The following is a 20,974-nucleotide window of genomic DNA, read 5'->3' on the forward strand; positions in this document are numbered from 1 at the left end:
TGACCATAGATCTCAAGTCTCCGCTTCATTCCTGGTGGTATTAAGTCCCCACTTTGCAGAGCTAAGGCACAGAGGTGGTGCACCAGCATCTTATGTGTGTGTGTGCTGAGCAAGTGCTGGTCCCCATTCCTTGTCCAATTTGGGATTGAGGAGAAGGGATTCGCATTGTCACTACCATAGCTTGGCCCCTCGTGGGAGAGGAGGCCAATAGACCTTACTTCTTGGGAATCAGGTTAAAAGTACATGTGGTAGGATTCAGAGTCTGTGATGGAAACAGCCAAGTAGTAGCTTTCTGGTTTGAAAAATCACTGTCTGTGTTGAAGGCTGATGCACCTGACTAAGGTTGCCCTCCTGCCTTTTCCTGGGACTTATCTTTACTGTGATAATCTTATCTGTGCAGCTCAGAGTCTCAGTAACCCAAAGCAGAATGTTACATTGCTTCAAACATGCCCAAAGAGCATAGGGACATTTAGAGCTCAAGTCGTATCTTCCTTTTCCTGTGTCAGGGCCAACACAATGGCCTTTTGTCCCTTAAAACCACTAAGATTTTTTTTTTTGAGTAAGGGTCTTATAAAGCACAAGATGGCATTGAACTTACTATGTAGATAAAGATGACCTTGCTCTGCTTTCCAAGTGCCAGGATTATAGGCATTTACCACTACCCCTTGTTTGTATGGTGCTGAAGATCAAATGTGGGTCCTTGTACATTCTAGGTAAGCAATCTACCAACTGAGGGGCATCCCAGTTGTATGTGTGCATGTGTGTGTGTGTGTTTGTGTGTGTGTCTGTGTTTCCAGCACTGGGCACAACCAGCCTTGCAGACACTCGATACTAAAAGAGTTCTCTTTCATCTCTAAGCTCCATTCTCAGTCCTGGACCATAGAGATTTAATTTCCAGGGATTTCTCATCCAGGTCAAGTGTTTACTCCTTGGAGACTCTACCTAGATCATCACAAGATACCACCCAGAGGTCTGGTACTGATCAGCTTTCCATCTATGTCCCAGGATTTCACAAGAAACCTCGTTCCTTGGTTCTGTAGACAATCTCCCAGTATGAGATGTGTGCAGAGAAAGAAAGCAGAAGCTGGGCAGCAGAGTGGGTTGTGCCAGGAAGCCAGGGTCCTGAGTGTGGCCATGAACAAACACCCCTGCCTTGGAGCTCCTTGGTGTTCAGTTGTTTTTCGTGAACATGTTTGATAATCCAGGATGGCAATTGGACTTCCCATCCTGGCTGCATACCATAATCATCTGGAACTACTGATGATTATACTGAACAACCCCAAGTCACAAAGTAAACAGTCCCTGGAACCCATGCATGGCCTGTGCTCCGTAGAGACCCAGCTAGAACAGTGGTGACTAATAGAGAATTCACACTTCCTGTAACAGGGTGTCCCATTTTATCAGTGAACATATTAAGGCTTGTGGGAGGCAGAGCTGGAAGGACTTAACAGGAATGGCAAATTCTAAGTCACTGTCCCTTTGAGTAATGTTTTTCTAACCATGATACCCCTTGGGCAGGACATTTCTTCAAGTTTCCTTCAGCACTTGATCAGAAAAGGCAGGAAGTCGAGGAGTTCAAGGTCAGCTATGGGGTGAGTTTGAGGCCAGCATGAGCTGTATGAGTTCTGTCTTAAAACCACCTCTAACAACCAACAAATGAACCAAGCAAGCAAGCAAGCAAGCAAGCAAGCAAGCATGCAACCAATCAACCAACCAACCAACCAACCAACCAATCAACCAACCAATCAACCAATGAACCAATCAATCAACCAACCAACCAACCAACCAACCAACCAACCAACCAACCAACCAACCAACCAACCAATCAAATAAAAACTCCAACAATAATATCTCCCAAACTTTGCCTTTCTTATGTGTAAAGTAAGACATGAATGGCATCCCTAAAAAAATCTTTCCTAGAACATTAACTCTTAGTAAGGGACAAACCTTCCATTCTGCCTTTGTTTAAGATGAGCTTTGATACTGTCTTATTGAAGGAATTTGTGTTCAGTTCTGCAGGCCCTTGCTGATCCCATCTTAGCATCTCTCAGGGTGTTACTGACTTGAGAACTCAAACAGTAGGAGTGTAAAGCTTCAGGGAAGAGTATAGGCAGATCTTGGCTCTTTCACCCCTGTTAACTTCTACTTAGCACACAGAGGCCATCATGTAAGTGGCCTATGAATTTGAGGAATAGAGACAGAAGGAAAATCGGAGTATATGTTTCACTCTTCATGCCTGTAGTACCTTCTCAGCAGGGACTGAGCCTAATGCTGGGAGTAGCAGCATCCTCTACTGTACAGAGCTGCTTTTAATGTTAGTAGAATACAAATCCATTGCCCTGTGGCTCACAGGATGATGGTAATGATCGCTCCCTTTTCTTTCCGATACAAGGCTCTGAGGATCCACTACCAGGCTGAATCAACAGTTCTACACGGGACCTGGCCTTCAGTTTTCTCTCTGACAAGCATGCTGATCTCTACATAGATCAGTAGTTTTAAAGGTACTAAAAGTGAGACTCTTTGGATGAGGGCATGGTTCAGTGGTAGAGTGTTTGCTTAGCATGGGCAAAGTCCCAGGTCTCTGCCTTAGCATGGAGGCAGATGCGCATGTGTTTTGCGTGCGTGCGAGTGTGTGCTTGTGTGTACGTGTGTGTGGCTTTTTCTCACCCCCCTTTCTGTAATCCTGACTAGATAAGTGGTTTCTCCATGCTCAAGGCATAGCTGCTTTCCCAAGGGAATGGCGGACATAATTCTATCCACTCCATTTTTATCAGTTTGAAACAACAGGCAGGTCCAAAGTGCTTTCTTGGTATTTTCCTGACCATTACCCATCATGATCCGGCTGATAATGAAAAGGGTCTTTAGGGATATAAAGTCATTGGGTTTAGGGGTTCAGGCAGACAATTCAAAACATGACCCTACCGTGAGACTGTGAGCAAGCAACTCAAGCTCTTGAAGTCTCAGATTCCTTCATGAAATAGAAGGTCAAGCCTGTGCTTAACATAGTCAATGGTCATTCCAGGAGGACCCATGCTGTTCTAGTCAGGTTACCATCACCCAGTGATGGTAGCATCTTATTTGCCAGTAAGGCTATGGGTTCTCTCTGCCTGCCAGTTGATGCTTCTTCATCCAGGGCCACCCTAGATGCTGTAGGTAAGTGTAGACAGGGTGAACACATAAACCTGCCTGTTCTGCTGTCTTCCACCCCCTTCCTACTACCAGAATGTTGCTGCTAAACCCCTCCTGCAATTAGGTTAGATCCTAGTCCTTTGCTAACGTGCAGTATTGTTTAGGAAAACATATACTTGTTGCTTTTCTTTCCTTTCTCTACCCCTCCCTCCCTTCCTGTATCCTTCCCTCCCTTCTTTCCTCTCTTTCCTTTCCCCCCTATCCCCTGTCTCCTCTTTCTGTACTTCCTTCCTTTCTTCCATATATTCCATTTTTTTTGGTGTGTGGGGGGATAATGGGTATTGAACTCAGCGCATCAAGCAAGCTGGGCAGGACTCTGAGCTACGGCTGTAGCCCTCTTGAGGTTCTTAGTTCTCGATCTCTAAGTGTCAGTGCAGTGAGATCCTGTCACAGAGTCTTTCTCATTTGAGGGAAAGGAAAACTTTCAGACTCAGACAAGGGCATTCTGGGTCAAACAACCAAGATCATCTGCTAGAAGCCTGGTTTTCATTTGATTCTTGACCTGACTTTGTACACATCACAGTAGACATACATTCCTGCTTGAGGGTGTCTGAAAGGAGTCAAGTCAAACCTAGCTCTCTGTGAGGTTGGGACTGTGGCCAGTAAATGACAGATACCACTCTTGGTCTTCCCTTGTTTTAGAAAAATCCTAGGTGAGGTTGCTAAAGGCGACACAGTAGGTGAATAACAATCTTGCTTGACAAGCCTGATGACCTGAGTTTGACCTTCAGGATCACGTGGTAGCAGGAGAGAACTAACTCCTGCACATTGTCCTTTGATCTCCATACATGTTCTAGCATGTGCACATGCACATACATGTATATGAATAAATACATGCAAAAATCCTATCTTGATGAATCATTTACAAAGTTCTGAAATGATTCTGAGGAGTTTGTGGGTTGGGCACAGTGGCCATATGCTTGCCTAGCATGCACAAGGTCCCTGGTTCCAGCTCCCGAATAAGGGCAGAGAGATGAAGTTAAAAACTGCTAGTCTTAAGTTGAAGAATAAGAAAACAGCAATCTGGGGAACCCTGGCTTTGGAAATGGCACAGAATGGAATGAACAATAATGAAAGGTAGATAATGGGTCCACAGTGATTTAATTCTTGGTGATATTGTTCATTTTATGCAAATACCAAAAAGGAAAAAAAAACCTTGGCTATTTGAAAATAAAACAGGAACCCCCCATATTTAGTGTTTGATCAAATGAGAGCTTTTTTCCCCTCACACATCTGCCAAGAGAGTTTAAAACAAGTATAGATGTTAAATAAAAGGCCCAGCTACCAAAGAGCAAAATTTAATGAAAGCCAGAACTGTTAAGTATGGATACCTGTTGAGAAAAATGTCAGTCGCTTTCAGAATTTCCCCACTGTTGCAATTTTAAGAAAAGTGTAGTAAAAATACAGAATACAAGGTAACTCCTTTCTCACTTCTTGTTTCTTTCTCCACGCATCCCTTGGTGAGAAGCATCGTCTCGGGAGTCATGGACTCCTCCCAGCACAGACCCTCATTTCCAGCACAGTCTTTCTCTAGCCAACCAGTACGCTCAGGAGCCAGAGAGCATTTTCCCAGGCCTTAGGCAAAAGGTCTCTGAACAGCTGATGGTGGAGTTTAGAGCCATCTCTTCCTGGGTGCAGACTCCCCAGCGGCAGGTCACGCAAGAGTCTACGGTGATAGGCAGGAGGCTGGGAGGACGTTAGCTGGCAGAAACAAAAGGTGACCATTCATCCCCAGGACATTGCTTCACAGGCCAGGCCCATGTTAACACCGGAGAAATCGACCAATGGGGTGAAGGGTTGATCCTGGGATCTTTCTTTGCTGTGGCTGATGAAGAGAGAGTGAGAGACACACAGAGATACTGGTTGTCCACTGAGAGCATCCACAAAGGAAGCCAGTTCTCCTGCCCTGAACTCTGGGGGAGGCTCCAAAATCTTCAGCTTGTCCACTGCTAATAATAACCCCTAATAGGGAAGATTGGATGGAGACAGAGGGGAGGAGAACCAGCCAGAGATGGTTATCAGTAAAAGGTAGTGGCACATGGCACTCACTAAAGCATGCACCTGGGAGTGATTGCAGAAGAGGTGGCAGTCAATTGCACCAAGAAAGAGAGTGGAGGGCTCCACAAAGCTGCGTGCCAGGGACTCCCACTTCTATCCAAAGGTTCAGGCTGCCTAGCTTCTCTCAGTGACTCTGGTTCACTTTTCCTGTCTGGCTGTCCTTCACCTTGGTCATTGCATTCATGGGTGTAAAGGTTCTGGCCATTGTAATACAATGTCCTTCCTCTGTCTTAGCCAGGGAATAAATTAGTCTCCTGGTGTTAGTGGGCTCAGGCATCTTAAGGTCGCCTGATATCCTTAGCAACTTAGCTCATCTCCCTGTCTCTCAAAATAATTCAGGCTTTGCTGTCTTTCTTTCTTAAGATCTGATCACATGCTAAAACAATACGCTATTAACACAAACCCCCAGTTCTCTGCTTTGACGTAACTCACAACTTCATATTTGGTCTCTCGAACCTAGGACAGGAAGTGACACAGAAGGCTCTGTGGCAGGCGCTTGGCTAGACGCATAATTCCTAGTCGCCTTTCCTTTGCACATAGCTTGGACAGCATTTCCCTTTATGTCAGAGGCTCCACAGAGAGTCCTATACTCCATCATGGGGCTTCAGTCTAGATGCCAAGCAAAGGAAAGGCAAGAATCATGTGTGACACCTCCCTCGCTGCCAGCTCTTTGCAAAGCTTTACCAGGTTCAGGAGACCAATTGCCCTTCAGCCACCACACTGCCTTTGAGCCTGAACATCATAGAACACATCTTTTGGGGCTGAGATTGACTTTGTAAATAGATGTACCATACCGATACTCTATGGCCCTTGAGCATTAGAGGAAGCCTCTTCCAAGCAACAGGAAGCTTCCCAAGTCCTCTTCTGCTTACACACTGCCCAGCCCCTTTCCACGCCCTATCTGAGATGCTCTTCATGGCTGTTCTCCGGTGAACCAGCATTTAGGTAGTATTCTGTCTGGGGAAGGCAGTCTCCTTCTCCTTTAGTGTCTGTCTCCATCCAAGGGATGGACGGTCTGAAGAGCTCCCACACTGAGTTTGAAGGTCACATATTCCTTTCCTTGCTTGTAAGGTGGAACCAATCATGAGTCTTCAATCTGGAAACTGAAGAGTGATGGGGAGGGGTAGGGGGCGGGGGATAAGAAGAAGCAAAAGGGTCTAACAGAGCCTGCAAACCATGGATATTAGTAAGAAAATAACTGCACACACTAAGACATTAACAACTGAATTAAAATTAAACAGTTTTCTTCCTTAATATCCCAGGGACTCCATTCTCAGAGACGTTAGACTTCATCAGACAGGGTTTCTCCCATTATTGCAGCATAGAGCTAGTTACCATCTTCACTCAGCAAATGGCAAAGGGTGAAAAACAATCCCCAAAGGAAAGGAATGGCCTACTGGAGTTATTGTTTTTGTTTTGCTTTTTTTTTCTTCAGGGACATTGGCTGAATTGTCCTCCATATGGTCACGGTGGTTGGAGGTGGTGTTTCATTTTGCTGTTATTTTTGGCACTGAAGGGCTTGGGATGGGACTGGGGGAGCCTGAGCCTGCTCCCCAAGGGGTTACTGTCTGCTCCAGTTACAATCCTGTGGCTCCCAAGGGCATCCCTGAACTGTGACTCATGCAGGGAATGGATTGCATGGACTTGGCGAAGTCCTGGCTGACCACCCGGCCATTCTCTCCGCTGCCACCTCCTCCACTGGCTCCTGCCCCACTGTTCCTGGGGAGGGTCGATGTCCGTATGGCTTCATTGATGGATTGCTGTGGGATCAAACAGAAACCCTTTTCAGGAGGACAGGGGGTTCTTCCCCGGGTCCTTGTCAATGACTGGCAAAGAAGAATGAGTCAAGATGGTATTGAAACTATCCCCCAACCTCCCTCCCCATGCCTGAGGAAAAAACAACAGGGCTGTGGGCAGTTCTTGGTAATTCTTATTTCTTTTCTAGCATGCTAAGTCCTTTTCTGACCTGGGATGCTAACACTCTAGAAATCCCAGGTTAGTAGCCCCAATCTGATGTGCCAGTCTATACGCAGAGGTTGTCCGTGCTAATGGTTAGGGTGCATTACACAGACAGTGGCCCTGGGCATGCACCCTTGCACTCTTTGGCACATGATCTTTTCAATCCCATTCTACACATCACCTTCCCATAGCCTTCCTGGGGCCTAGGCTTGAATGTATCAGGACGTAGGCGGTAAGTTACCGCATCCTGTGACTCCTGCAGGTGGGGCATTTCCCTGGCACTGTTGGGAGTGGACCTTAGGATTTGCATCCTGATACCTAAGCTTGATTCTGTGATTGGGTTCCTGTCTTTGGTATTTTTTTTTTAAGAAATTTTAAACCTTAATGTCTAGAACATGGAACTGTCTAGGCAGCTACAGTCTTCCTCCTTCCCTCTTTCTTCTCCGCATTCTTTCCTCCCTTATCCTCTTCTTCAGCTCCTTTCCTTCTCCCTCCTTCTCTTTCCCCCATTCTCTTCCTCTTTTTCTGCCTCTGCCCCCCTCTCTACCTCTATCTACGAAGAGCGGCACTACCGCACAGAAAATGCTCTAAAATGTGATGGGAAAGTGGTTACTGCTGGGTTCGAACTATCTTCTGAAAAAGAGACTCCTAGCTCCACACGACAAGGGTACTTAGGAGTCATTTGAATCAGATGATTCACGAAATGTAGCCAGCAAGGGTCATGTGGCAGAAAGAGTGAGACTGAATCTTTAAAAGCCTTCATCTCTGTGTGAGCTCCTTCCTGTCAGCCCAGACAACTTGCAGGTCTAGACCGATGTGTCAACTCGGTGTTGCCCACCTTGTGAATTCTAGCCTGCTGGAATTCTAGATCTGGGAAGGACTCAAGGGTCACCCCAGCAACAGAGCTGTCAAGTGGAACATTTGAGCAGGACGAGAGGAAACATTGTTCTGTTCAAATTCCTCTGGAGGAGGAGCTCTGTGCCATGAAGACTACCCTCTCCCTTCCCATCCATTTCCGAGTTCATAGAATCTTAGGGCTGAGGTTTAGTTTCACGATAGGAATCAATGTAATGAGAAGAGTTGCCTGTGCTTGGCAGACTTCCTCTGCTGAGGCCAGCCTTCCACATTCTTCAGAGTTTGTTCTCTTCTGCTTAGCATCTTTCTTCCTGAAGTCTCTCCTCACCTCGGCCAACGGCCTAGGCTTTCACTTAATGTGTGTGCATCACCAAAGATTCTCTTATATGTAAGTTTTGTCCCCTTAGAGAAAGCTCACATCCTGGGGAGTGCAGGGCCATGCCTTCACAGCCCATGGCTATCCGGACTGGCCATTGTACAGATAGCTTTTTATAAGATATTTTTGAATTTACTTAAGAAAAAAAATTAGTCTTTTCAAAAATACCTGGATGCTGTTGCTGTGACCCAGATCACTCATTCTGTCTCTTGTAGCTAGATGGACATAAACAATCTGATGCACTTTTTTTCTTGGTACCAATGGACTTACTTGGTGACAAACCCCGAATACTACAAAACTGACTTGCCAGACAAGATCTGTCTCTTGTTGCAACGGTGACAGGATGGTTATGGGGTAACCAACCACTTTCTAATTTGATCTGAGTCCTGCTTCACAGAATTAACCCATGCCTGATACTGTAAATCCAGGCAGGAGTCTATGGTTCTAGATCCTAGAAGGGCCCTGTTAGACATGTAAAACTACCTTTTCAATGATTGTGTTTATACCCATAGATCAGTGCTGTTCTTAACTTCATCCAGATAATTTTTTTTTGCAGTAGTTAACAGTTAATGCAGAGACTCACTATTGGTCAAAATGCTGAGACTAAGTGACTCAAAATACCCAGCTGTACATGGGATGTCTATATAAACCTGTCCTCCTAAAGGGCCAGTGCACATCACAAATGAGGGAGGAGACCAAAGGCAAGAGCTGGAGGATGGGACGGAGTGCTGTGAGGTGCTGTCTTCTGGACACAACACGGCCACTGCCCTAGTGTGCTCACCGCAGTGGGACAAGACTCTGTACCTTATCAAGCCAACAAGATCATGCAGCATCCTATCAGAGCAGCACTGATTGGACTCAGTGTGTTCCCAAAATAAGAACAAAAACAAAACAAGGGAAAAGAACATGAAGGTAGGCGGGAGATGTGTTGGTTGGTATCCAAAGGAGGGATGGGGTGAGTTGGAGGTGGATATGATCAAGACATATTGTATTCATGTATAAAATTATCAAAGAATAAATAAGAGATATTCTAAAAAATAAAATCTATGATTCAGACAGACTTCCCCCCATATGATGTTCTGCCCACGCTGGTTCTGTCTCTTCCTCAAATCCCGGACTTAAGTTTATTTACATCCGCCCCTGGCATTCCTCCACTGAAGAGGAAGTGTGATTTGGATTGCATTCTTTTGAGTCAAAGGCCAAATAAATACAACCATGATGCTACACAGGGGAAAACTGAGCTGAGAACAGGAAGAATTAATGATTACTGGTTCTTACCGAAAAAGGGTTGAAAAGAGAAGAACATTTTAACTGTGTTAGTAGAAAAACATATAGAACTTTCTAGAGTGTAGATTGGAATCCAAAAATTCTCTCTCTCTCTCTCTCTCTCTCTCTCTCTCTCTCTCTCTCTCTCTCTCTCTGTGTGTGTGTGTGTGTGTGTGCGTGTGTGTGTGTGTGTGTGTGCATCTGTACCGGCACACAAGCGACCGTAAAGGCATTCTCTAAGAGTTGGTCCACCTTGTTTTTCAAGACAAGGTTTTTCCCTAGAACATGAAGTTTGATGACTCAGCCAGGCTGGGTGACCGGTAAGCCAGAGGAATCGCCTATCTCTGCTTCCTCGGCTCTGAGATTAAAGCATGTGCCACCCCAGCCAGCTTTCCTACATGTGTGCTGGGGATTGAATTTAGCTCCCCACGCTTAAACAGCAGGCACTTATCAGCCGGGCTAACTCTCCAGCCCCACCGACCCTGTTCCTTTAACTTAAAAAACTGTAACAAGAAAACAAGTTAAAGCTCTCATAGATTATCTTGGATTGTCTTTCTCAAAGTCTCAGACATTTCTGTAATATCTCACTAAAAAGTTGGTAAATCATGAATTTATGAAGAACAAGGTTAATGATGCATTTGATACCAGAGGCTACCAAAATCTGAGACCAATTTGTTTGGCATGATTGCCTTGCTTAAGACGATAGTCATCGGAGACAGTGACAAAGTAGATGACCTATTCACTATGGGTTCTTACACTCCCCTAAAGCTAAATAACAATCATTAATAACATGCCTGCCCTTGCCTTTGAGAGGGTGGCTCTCTGCTGCCCCTCCCTCACCAGCTCTTCTCAAGCACACATCCTGAGAGCTGTTGTTCTGAAACCGAGGCTCAGGGAGAGAAGAGTGAATGACAACTCCAGCTACAATGTCCCCCAGTGTGGTTCTCCTGAGACCTGAGACTCCGTTCTGCGATGGGGACCACATTCTACTCCCCAGCCCCTTGGTTTGCTAGGAGAACTGTGCCCAGCCTCTGGATGTGAGAGACTATCCTAATGAAAGTGCAGTTTTCATTAACGACTCCACTGAGCATGTGTGGAAAGAAGTGGTTAAGCACCAGCTGTAGTGGATGCTTCCTCTGTGTCCAGCCTCTCAGCTGCTCATGGATTCTAGGCAAGTGTACAGACCCTAAATTGCTGTGATTTAAGCGTACCATGGGTTGGCACAGCCACATACAATTTTAAAAGGTCAGCTGCTTTCCTGGCCGTTGGGGAGGCTGGGGATTAATTTCCCCTGAGAGCAAAGTCTTGACTTTACTTAGTGTCAGCCAAGGACAAAGATTCTACTCTGTTCTCCCTGGCAGAGGAGAAGTTCTGAGGCTCTAAGGCGCTATTCAGTTCAAAAGGTGCCCTAGGTGAGGTTTTGTTTTTGAAGGTTTAAGTTATAGTAGGAGGTCATGGGCTACCTGAAGTCCTTGTCTGAGTCTCCAGCTTCTACACCACTAATTTCTCTGCCCAAGTCTTACTGGTTTCCAGACGTTTCTAGGCAAGAGTTTTAGTGTCTGGGTCTCTGACCCTGGTCATCCTTTGCTGACAGCTCTCTGACCTTGGCTCATTCAGTCCTTGCCTCAACCCGGTTAAACAGATGATACTTTTCCAGAGATGCTATGTGGCCTCCCTGCTCTCGGTCCTCTCATTAAGGGAAGGTCCAGGGCATTCGTCACCGGCACTCTCTAGCAGGTCAAAGTTCACCAACTGTCTGCCTTCCCCGCGAAACCCCAAGATGGGGATCTGTGTCTGGGTGGTTCCTGGTTGCATCTCCTGTGCTGAGCATTGTCCTCCCTCTTCCTCTGTGACACACGTGTCCTGCTCATAACACATCAAAGGGCAAAGAGTGTCAAGAAGGCTCAGTTGAGATCCCACGCTGAAGGTTGCCTAAGTGACACAGTCTGAGCAGGAAGATGCATTTGATTTGTCTCTGTGACCAGCACTATGTCTGGCACTTAAAGGACATAAGGAAAGAGTGCAAAAAATAAATTAATAGTTGGAAGAAGGGAGAGAGAGGAGTTTAGAAGCATCTTGGTTAACACAAAGGGCCTGGGCTTTATGGAGGCTTTGCTCACTAATTCCCGTCATTCTAGCTCCTGGCTTGTGTGACCTTCCCCAAGCCTCACTTTTTATTAGGCTGCAGATTCTCAGGAATACATGCTTGACTGGTGAAAATGTGGAGCTAATCCCTTGGTATGAACGCTCCCAGCCTTCCCTCCCCTCTTTAACCTCTCTCTGCCCTTTCTCCCTCTGTGCTCACTCACTCTTCCTCTTCTTCCTCGTCCCTCGCATGTGACTAGAGAAGGTCTCTTTGAACTTCTGAGTCCTGGGAGGTGAGCCTGAGCTGATTTAGGGGCTCCCGGGTTTAAGAGTGAGAAACAGTGTGACCAAGGAAAGACATAGGGTGGAGTATTTTCAAAGGCCCTGTCGCTTCTATCTGCATCCCTGTGTAGGGCTGTGGGCTGTACTTCTGAACAGAGCTAATTGCTTTTTGGAAAAGCAAAGCAGCTCATTCTGAAGCCTGAGGAGTGGCCTGGAGGGCCTTCCACTTATCTCTTCTAGATAAGAGAGGAATTGATGGAGCTTCGGAAATGAAGGGCCCACTAGATTAATAAAGAAATTAGCTCCCTTGAAGTGGAAAGATGGAAAGTTCTATTAGGAGTCCTGGTGTTTCATGCAGAAGTCACGACAATGGATGGAACTGATTAAAGGGCATTGGGGTGTAGAGTCTGGGTTAGCGCTTCTGGGGGACCCTGACAGCTTCTGAGAAATTCAACAACTGCACTGTGTAGGGAAGTGTGAGGATGTCTCTAAGACTTGGTACTATGACTCTGGGGCCTCAGCAGAGGACTCTTGCCATCCAAGACTGCATCTAAGACTGCAGTGTGCCTTCAGTGCGGCTGGCCAACAGGGTCTCAGTTTGAATTCCAGCCTCTAGTTATAACCTGCGTAGTGGAAATAACCAGAAACCTAGAGGGAAGCTGGACATTCAGGTGATGTGATGCCAAACCACATCATGGTTGATGAACACCCAAAGATGAGACCAAACTCACCTTGGGGGACACACACCTTGGGGATGTGTTGCATTGCTTAACCTATGAGCAACTAGCTCTCTTTCTCATGCCTCTTTCCTTACTTCAAGAGATTTTTCTCTCTTGGACACAATTCTATATTAACTTTACTAAATATACTTACCCTATAGTCATAGCCCATTCTTTAAGGACTTATGGCCTGCTTGGCTCAAAAGAATCTAGTACATGTAATTAATAAAATTACATGTTAATAAATAAATATTAATAAAGGAAGGCTTGAAGGAAGCTGTAGCTGCCTTAATAATGGCTGTTATCATATATGCTCGTGATCACTGCTCTTATTTTTTTTATTGAGAGCTTACTGGGATATAGGCCTCCTGCCAATCCTTTAATCTATTATTTCATATCCTCACTACAAATTTATGAAGTATATACTGTATCTCTGTCCCCATTTTTACAATAAAAATAAGGATCAGAGGGTAATTAAAACTTGGCCAAGCTGACGGAGTTAAAACACAGAACGGATGGACTCATGCCAGGCTCTCAGCTCACAGATCTCCACTGGACACCGTGTCCTGGGGCACCATGAGAAAGACTGTTTGAGAACCGGCCAGTACAGACTCTGGGCCTCTGGTCCATGGGGAAGGGGTGGAGGACTGAAAAGAGCATGGCTGGTCTAGCTCCTGGCCTGGGTCCCTCTTTGCTGCTCGATCAGTTGTTTCCTCTCTTTGAATGATAGCAGGGATTGTCTGGAGGTTTGTGTTCTGGATGGAATTGGCAAAGAAAGCTTTGTTTAGGACTCAGGGCTCCTTGCCACAACCCATAAAAGTCATGGAGGGTTTAAGATCTAAAGTCAGTAACTGCGCTGGGATCTGCCTTTGCCAACGGGATGTCAAGGGGAGAGCGAGGGGCGCTTAGGTTCTCTAGACAAAAGCCGTCACACGTCCAGACTTCCACTGTTCCTGGTCCCACACTGTGGCTTTTAAAATGAGCCTCATGAGATAGAAGACAGGGTGAAGGATCAGCTTGCACAGAACACTCAGGGCCTGGGACGTGGCAGGAGGAGGGAAGCAGATTGATAGCGGGGAAGCAGCTGGGACTGTGACGTGGGAATGCTGAATGCCAAGGCAGAAGGTCTCGGAAACTAGGATGTGGAGCCTCCTTTTCCTGCCTTCGTTCCTCTCCTACAGAACTGAACACCGAGTTTTCAAGGAAGGACTGGCTAGAGATGTTCTCTCCAGGACTGGTCCAGGATGTATAGAAGGATCATAGCCGAGGTGGGGAGAGGCTGGGCAGGGCCTGTGCTAGCGGTTCAGTGATGTATATGTTCCACTCAGGAGGAATTGAATATTGATGAAGGGGGCCTTTAGGGCACATTATAGGAGAACGAACCCCAGGAATAAATCTTATTTATCTAGTCAAGCCAAAGAGAGAGCCCAGGCCAAGCTACCTGCTGGTGTGAAGCCCACCGTGAACACATTTCTCTTCCCTTCTTAGTCTAAAGAATGGTTGTTCTTAATTCCTGCTGTTTCCACCAGCTTCCTCCAATTCTCCTTCCTCTACGTTCCTATAGACTTTACTGCCCAAAACACATCTTTCCTTTCTTTATGTGTGTGTGTGTGTGTGGTGTATGGACCTCTGTGTGTGGTGTGTGTGTACCTGTGTGTGTGTGGTGTATGGACCTCTGTGTGTGTATGTGGTGTGTGTATCCGTGTGTGTGGTATGTGTATACCTGTGTGTGTATGCATGTGTGGTGTACATACATGCGTGTGTATGTGCATGTGTGTGTGGTGTATGTACCTGTGTGTGTGTATGTGTGTGTGTGTATTGGAGGTTAACATTGGAGGTCTTCCTCAATTTCCCCTTTGGCTTATTTATTGATTGATTATTTGATTTATTTATATACAGGCTCTCTCACTGAACCTAGACCTTGTGGATCTGGGTAGGCTGTCTGACCAATGAGGTTCAGGGGTCCCTCTGTTTTTTCCTTCCTTTCTCCAGTGGTGGGGTCATAGGTGTGCCTATGGTACATAGGTGTACCCTGTTTTGATGTGGGTGCTGAGACTCTGAACTTAACTTCTCATATTTGTGTGGCAGGCACTTTACCATATGAGCCATCCCCTGAGCACTTTTTTGTATCCATTTCTTGTTGAAATTCAAAGGTTTGAAGGTCAGAGTTAACACCTGAGTTCTCTGCTTCCTTGTGGTACTGTTCACATGACTGCCTTCTGTTCATGTTTCCTCACTAGGGCTAAAGATGCAGCTGAGGGCTGTGCAATGGTGACAACCCCCGGCTTCCCTGGGATGCTTTCATCTCCATCTTTGCTAAGAGCCACTTGCCCCTTCTCACACAGCACAGGCGATGGTGAGTTCCCTATTCACTGGGATGGTCCCTGTGCTCCTCTGTTAGAAAAATGGGTTTTGCATTTTCTATTCACATCTACTCTCATTGGCTTGCAATCATTGCTTTCGCTATGTTCTTTGGGACTCCATAAGAGGAGCCTGCTTTTCTTCCTCCCCACAAAGTTTTCATGTTTCTTCTGGCAACTCTTCAATCCTCTCTAACTCTTCCTTGCCTCTGCTGCCGTCAGCTGGGTTTGGTGTGGTTGGCATTATTGAGCTAATCTGCTTAGCTTTCTCTGTGGATGATTTTTTTTTCTGCCAATGCTAGCCCATATAATACGGAAGCTAAAATTGGACCCAACTCACCAAGTATGGCAAAGTCAACATGGAGAACTGGGTAGCCATGCCTTCCCTCATCTGGGGAGCTGTTCTATTGGGCATAACTTTGCTGATGGAACCCTGACCTCTAACCTCACCAACCTATCTGACCTGTCTCTGGAAAAATGCACTTGCTATTTTGGGCAAAGTAATCTCCAGATTCACCCCATCTCTTCCCTTGCTTCTGGCTCCCCACTTCTCTTTCAGTTTCTTCCTGCTGCTGCTCTGATCCCTGGATGACCTCAATCTATTCGTTCCTACTCCTCTGAGCAAGAATCCTCTCAGGAAACCCAGCTGTGCCACTTGGGACAGGGTAGGAGAAAAGACCCAGGAAGACGATGCCACCTTCATCCGTTTCGACTCGCTGCGGGATTTGTAGCAGAACTCGATTAAGGCAACCAGCATGGCCAGTCCCAGCCCTCCGATCAGGATGTAGAATACACCTGCCACATTGCTGAGGCTCAGAGCACTTGTTTTGTCCTAGAGGAGGAGGTGGGAAAGGAGGGGAGGGGGAAAAGGAAAGTGAGTCAAGAGGCTGGAGACCATTGACGCAGCAGCAAATTAACACACATACACTCGACCCCACCCCCTCCTCAGCATTCACGTTGGAAATTGCTTGTTTTCATTGGCGGAGTTCACAACATTCCCGAGGGGCAAGGGGAATGTGTGTGTGTGTTTGTGTGTATAGACAACCATCTGTGGTTGTGTTGACCTTCTAATTATATCAACTCCCTCCTCATCGTCTTTTCTGGGACAGGAGATAACCACAAAAAATTCAGGCCAGATTTGGGAAGATCTGAACCCTCGAGCTTAGCCAACCCTTTTAGGAAACCCTTTCCTTTAGCTTCATGTCTACTTCATCTCTGTTGCTTGGCAACACGTCAGTCTCCATCATTGTACATGTCTCTGAGTGTTTTGCTGGGAGTTGGTATTAAAGTGAACTTTCCCCTAGATGTGCATTTGATTTCAATTTAATAAGACAGCTCTCAAACACATAATAAAGGCAGAGGGATGCATACCTTTAATTGACCGCTCTCAGTCCCAATTTAAGGGGAAACCTGGCAGGAGGGGGGCTAAGATAGGCAGAAAGGCACTGAGCTAGGGAATGGCTCTATTATACCCTAATAATTCTGCTTAATCGGGTGTCATTTCTTGTTTCTATTGGAGGTGCTTGCTAAAATTGCTGTGGGCAGACCTGGATGACTGAATTTAGAAATCTTCATTGCCTGTAGTAAAAGGTACTCTGTTGGCTTCAGAGATGCCAAGTCCCACAGGAGGGTACTGAATTCCCAGAAGCCTGGGGCGAGGTACTGACGTCTGGCAGGAAGGAGCAGAACCCGGTTTGTGGAGCCTGTGGATCCCACTGGTGTGGGAGACTGTCCCTGAGTCCTGTCACATCCTGTGAGCTTCAAGAATGCAGGCGTGAAGGAGAACACTTTCAGGCAGGGAGAACACCGACCCAAACTCCTGTCCCCAGTGGATTGCGGTGACTCTCACTCAATTCTCGACACAGGCAAAGAACACCTTTAAGTCTCGGAAGAACGATCCTTCCCGGTTCTTTCAGTGACTCTTGACAACTTTCCTTTATATTGTTAGCTCTCGTCAGAGTGTTCCATTAAATCAAAATGAAGCGCATGTGTCAGCTTGCACAGGTACAAGGCATTGGTTGGTAGCACAGGGTGGGATCTGTGGCTTTTGTATTTCTCCACGTGTTCCTTTTCAGGTGGGGATCCAGAGGAGCCCTACGAGGGGTGAGCTGCATGGTCCTAGGAGCTGCTCTGACATCTGCCTAGGAGAATATGGGCACGTGGAAAGGGATTTCTTATCTCCTGAGTCAGAAGCCTTTGCCCTGTTTCTACTAGATGCCCAGGGTTCTTGGTGGTTGAACTTGGGAGCTGCAGATGGTAGTAGCACCTTGCCTCCCTGCTCTGGAAATGGCCCCAGCCAGCAGAGCCACGGGATTATCTACAGCAACCCCTCCGTGGCTTCTCTTGCTTTTGAGTATGTGTTCCTTTGGGCAATGCTTAGCCTGGCTCTCTAGGCAGCAGAGATGATTATTCAAGGGAGTAAACTTTTTTTTTCTGTCTGGGATTGTGGACTGAGAAGAGAAATGTGAAAAGTGGGTTCACACTTTGTGTGATTTTCAGAACACCCAATCTATATTTCTGCTTGTTTTCAGAAGGTATGCAATTCTTAGGAGTCCTTTACAGAAATTCTTATAAAACCCTCCTGTCTGGACGGGAGCAGGGGTGGGCAGGGTGGGAGACATCCTAAGGCATCACCAGCCCACACTGTAGCAAGGACTAGATAAGAGGCTGGAGGCTGCCTGCTTTCACTAGCTAACGCACACCTTGCTCTGTACATCGCTAAGGGTAGTGTCTTCTGACATTTCTTCATAGTGCCCCCAAGTTTGATTCAGTTAGAGAGGTCTTCAGAGATACAGGTATGGCGGGCACCAATTTCTGTTACTATCTTCACATTGCTCTGTGATTGTGTCTGCCTCCCCGGCCATCCATCTATGGTATATCTTTGAGACAGATAGAGTTAGGTGTCATGTGGAAGTGAGAGGAGAACCGTGTTCTGTACAACTGTAGAAAGGAGAGGGTCCAGTGTCTGGACATCTGTGTCTGCAGTGGAGACTTTTTTAAATCACTACTCTGTCTTCTTTCTTTTTCTGGTGCTGGGGCTTGAACCTGAGTCTTTGGAATGCTAGGCAAGTGCTCTATCACCAAGCTACAGCCTCACCCTCTGTATTTGTTTGCTTGAGACAGGATTTCAGTATACAACCTAGGCTGGCTTTGAACTCACTGAGTAGCCTAGTCCAGCCTCCACCTCCTGATCATCCTGACTCGGTTTCCAAAGTTCTGGGATTTTCGGTGTACATCACCACAGTCATCTCATCTACCTAGGAAGACCTCTGGCTCAGAGAAATGGCTGCCTGTGTAAAGACAGCCGGACGGTTTGGGCGCTGTATCTCTTTTGGCAGATCAGTTCCAAAGACTCTGGCTATGCTGGCATCTTTCTGCAATAGCAGAGGTCAGGGAAAACTTCTGGAATCAAGGGGGAACTTGATCCTCACTCTTTCTGATACTAGACATGACAGAATGGTCTAAATTGGCATGTTTTAGTGGAGTATGTGATGAGGAGTTAATGTTGGTGTGGTTTTAGTGTAGGCAAGTTTACATTTAGACAAGGTCTGTGAATCCTTTATGTGTGCCATTAGCTTTGTGCATGTGTGTAGGTGTGTAGGTATTTTTTTTGGTAGTGCGGGGGTTGAACTCAGGGCCTCATGTGTGTTAGGCAGGTGCTCCACCACTGAGTCATAACCCTACCTCATGCTTATTAGCTCTTGGGAGAGCATCAGATTTTGAGCTTTCTCAGGAGGTTTGAGGTCTTCTGGCCTATTGCCATCACTGACCTTTGACACCCATTGTTGGGATATGATGGGCTACCCTGGGGCAGGGACAAAACTTCTTTTATTTAAGGACTGGAGCTGTGACCCCTCTCTGATCCATTGTGCCATAAAAGGGCCTTTGAGTAAATAGCAATTGTTCCAATACATGGAAAACTGCAGGGTTTCAGCTCTGATGGGGAAGAAGGAGATGGGGTTGGGGTCTTCCAAGTGTTCCCCCAAACAGCCCTATCTCTTTCCATCTCCAGCAGATGCACTTCCCCAAAGCTAGGCAGCTTCTTGGTCGGAGGGAAGAGTGACAGCTGTCTCCAGCCAGGAACAGACAGAGTGGCTGTGCTGGAGAGTGATGGGCCAAAAGGACAAACAGGGAAACCTAAAACTCAGAGCTTGCATCTTGCAGAATTGTTGGGCTGGTTGCTATGGTAATGACCCCGGGCTCCACAATCTGTTCTCCTGGACCTTTTGTCTTCAAAGTGTTGCCTCCCTTCTGGGTTAAAGAGAATCCCCACCATTCTGTATTTCTTGTTCTTTCCCCATGTTGAGGAACTGTCCCAGATTCCTTGTTTTTTTAGCCAACATCCCTTCTAAGAGTGTTCAAGACCTTCCAAGATTTGGTCTTCATGAGGAAGACTGAGCACAGGCTTGAGGCTTCTTCTTTTTTTTTTTTCTTGCCTAAGTGGGAAGTTCTAGATGATGCCAATGTCTTTGGCCATCAGAGCAATGGCGTCCACTGAGACTAGTGCTGCCAATCATCCGAATCTGCTAGGTCTGGACCACATGCCAATTTCTCCAAAGGTCTTTCTTTCTTCTTTGCTATTAGAGTCCCACAGCTTCCAGTGGATATTCTAGACCATTCCCAAGCCTTCTGCATGCTGACTCTGTAATCAGCTTTCCTGTACAGTAGGTTTTTTTTTTCTGTTGGGCTCTTCCTAGAACTTACTTATCTGGACTAAGAAAAGATTTGAGTAATGACAGTTTCCTGAGAGAGGCAGGTGATGGCTGGGTAAGCTCACTTGCCAGCTGAGATCCGAAGGGAAAGCTGATGGGAAGGGCGTGGGCTCAGCTAATCAGCTCTGTGCAGGCGCGCAGGCCTGTTTGAAGGTGGCTCGAAATACCTTGGTAGCGATGAAAGCCTCCACCATGGGTACATTTTTTGGAAGAAGCAGGCAGGAACATGTGTGGGGTCCAAGTACTGCGACCTTAGACATTCATCCCAATCCCAAGAGAGCTGAAGTATCCCAGAAGTTCCTCAAAGACCTGCGATCACAGCCTTAAAAAGTTGTCCCCAGAGCCTTGTCCCTTTAGGGGATGCAGAAACAGAAGTCATGTCAATCGGCAGTGTGTGCTGCTCCATTTCCAAAGTAGGCCGGTTCCCTAGGCTGCAGATTTTCCCCCAAGAGCCGTACAGGATGAGAACTGGCCCACTGTACTAATAATTGGCAAAGCAGACGTTGTGCAAGTGATGGCTGTGGGGGCGGCTCTTCTCAGCAGCCTGTGCTCAGGGACCGGCTGCTGCACCACGTGCAAGGGCCGCAAGGGACAGCCTGGATTCAAACACAGCAGCAGCTGAGAACGCAAGAAGACTGTGTGGGCTGTGGAGGGGAATTCAAGCTCTGGCTGAAGCTAAGGTCTCTTCCAAAATGGGAGGATTTTTTTCCCCCAGAAATGAAAGCCCCAGTCTCTGTCAGTCTAGGGAGCCCTCGGCAGGAACTGGATGTCTGACTGGGCTTGAAAATAAGAGCAGCAATGGAGATTCTGTCCAGGTGCTTCCCAAGAACAGCAATGGAAGAGTCAGGAGTGCAACTTGGGGACTCGGGGAGGAACGCAGTCTCTGAAGTGGGCAACTGCCCTTCAGGCTGTGCCGTCTTGAAGCAGGTTCACGTGGAAGTCATCTGTCCTTTCTAGGCTGTTGTCTGCTCCGCCTAACATACACTAAGCACCCTGACCCTGAGTGAGATTCCATTGGGGTTGGAAGCCTCTGAGGCGTGGAGGAGACAAAATGATTTCTGCATCTCTGGAGGGGTCTCTCTTTCCCTACCCATACCCCTCCAGCATTGTTCT

General features: G+C 46.7%; 1 protein-coding gene across 2 annotated transcripts in view; it reads right to left on the reverse strand.

Annotated features, from left to right (window-relative positions):
- Nucleotides 1–4,271: 4,271 nt before the first annotated feature.
- The window catches only part of Gria1 (glutamate ionotropic receptor AMPA type subunit 1), a 320,473-nt gene continuing 303,770 nt past the window's right edge, over nucleotides 4,272–20,974 (reverse strand). For both annotated transcript variants that reach the window (XM_075992548.1, XM_075992549.1), the window contains exons 15-16: nucleotides 15,847–15,981; nucleotides 4,272–7,028 (exon numbers count right to left, since the gene is read on the reverse strand). In XM_075992548.1, coding sequence (XP_075848663.1) covers nucleotides 6,825–7,028; nucleotides 15,847–15,981 — 339 coding nt within the window. In that variant the 3' untranslated portion in view covers nucleotides 4,272–6,824. The remainder of the gene's footprint in view (nucleotides 7,029–15,846; nucleotides 15,982–20,974) is intronic.

This window comes from Microtus pennsylvanicus, chromosome 11, assembly GCF_037038515.1.
Source record: "Microtus pennsylvanicus isolate mMicPen1 chromosome 11, mMicPen1.hap1, whole genome shotgun sequence".
Taxonomy (NCBI): domain Eukaryota; kingdom Metazoa; phylum Chordata; class Mammalia; order Rodentia; family Cricetidae; genus Microtus; species Microtus pennsylvanicus.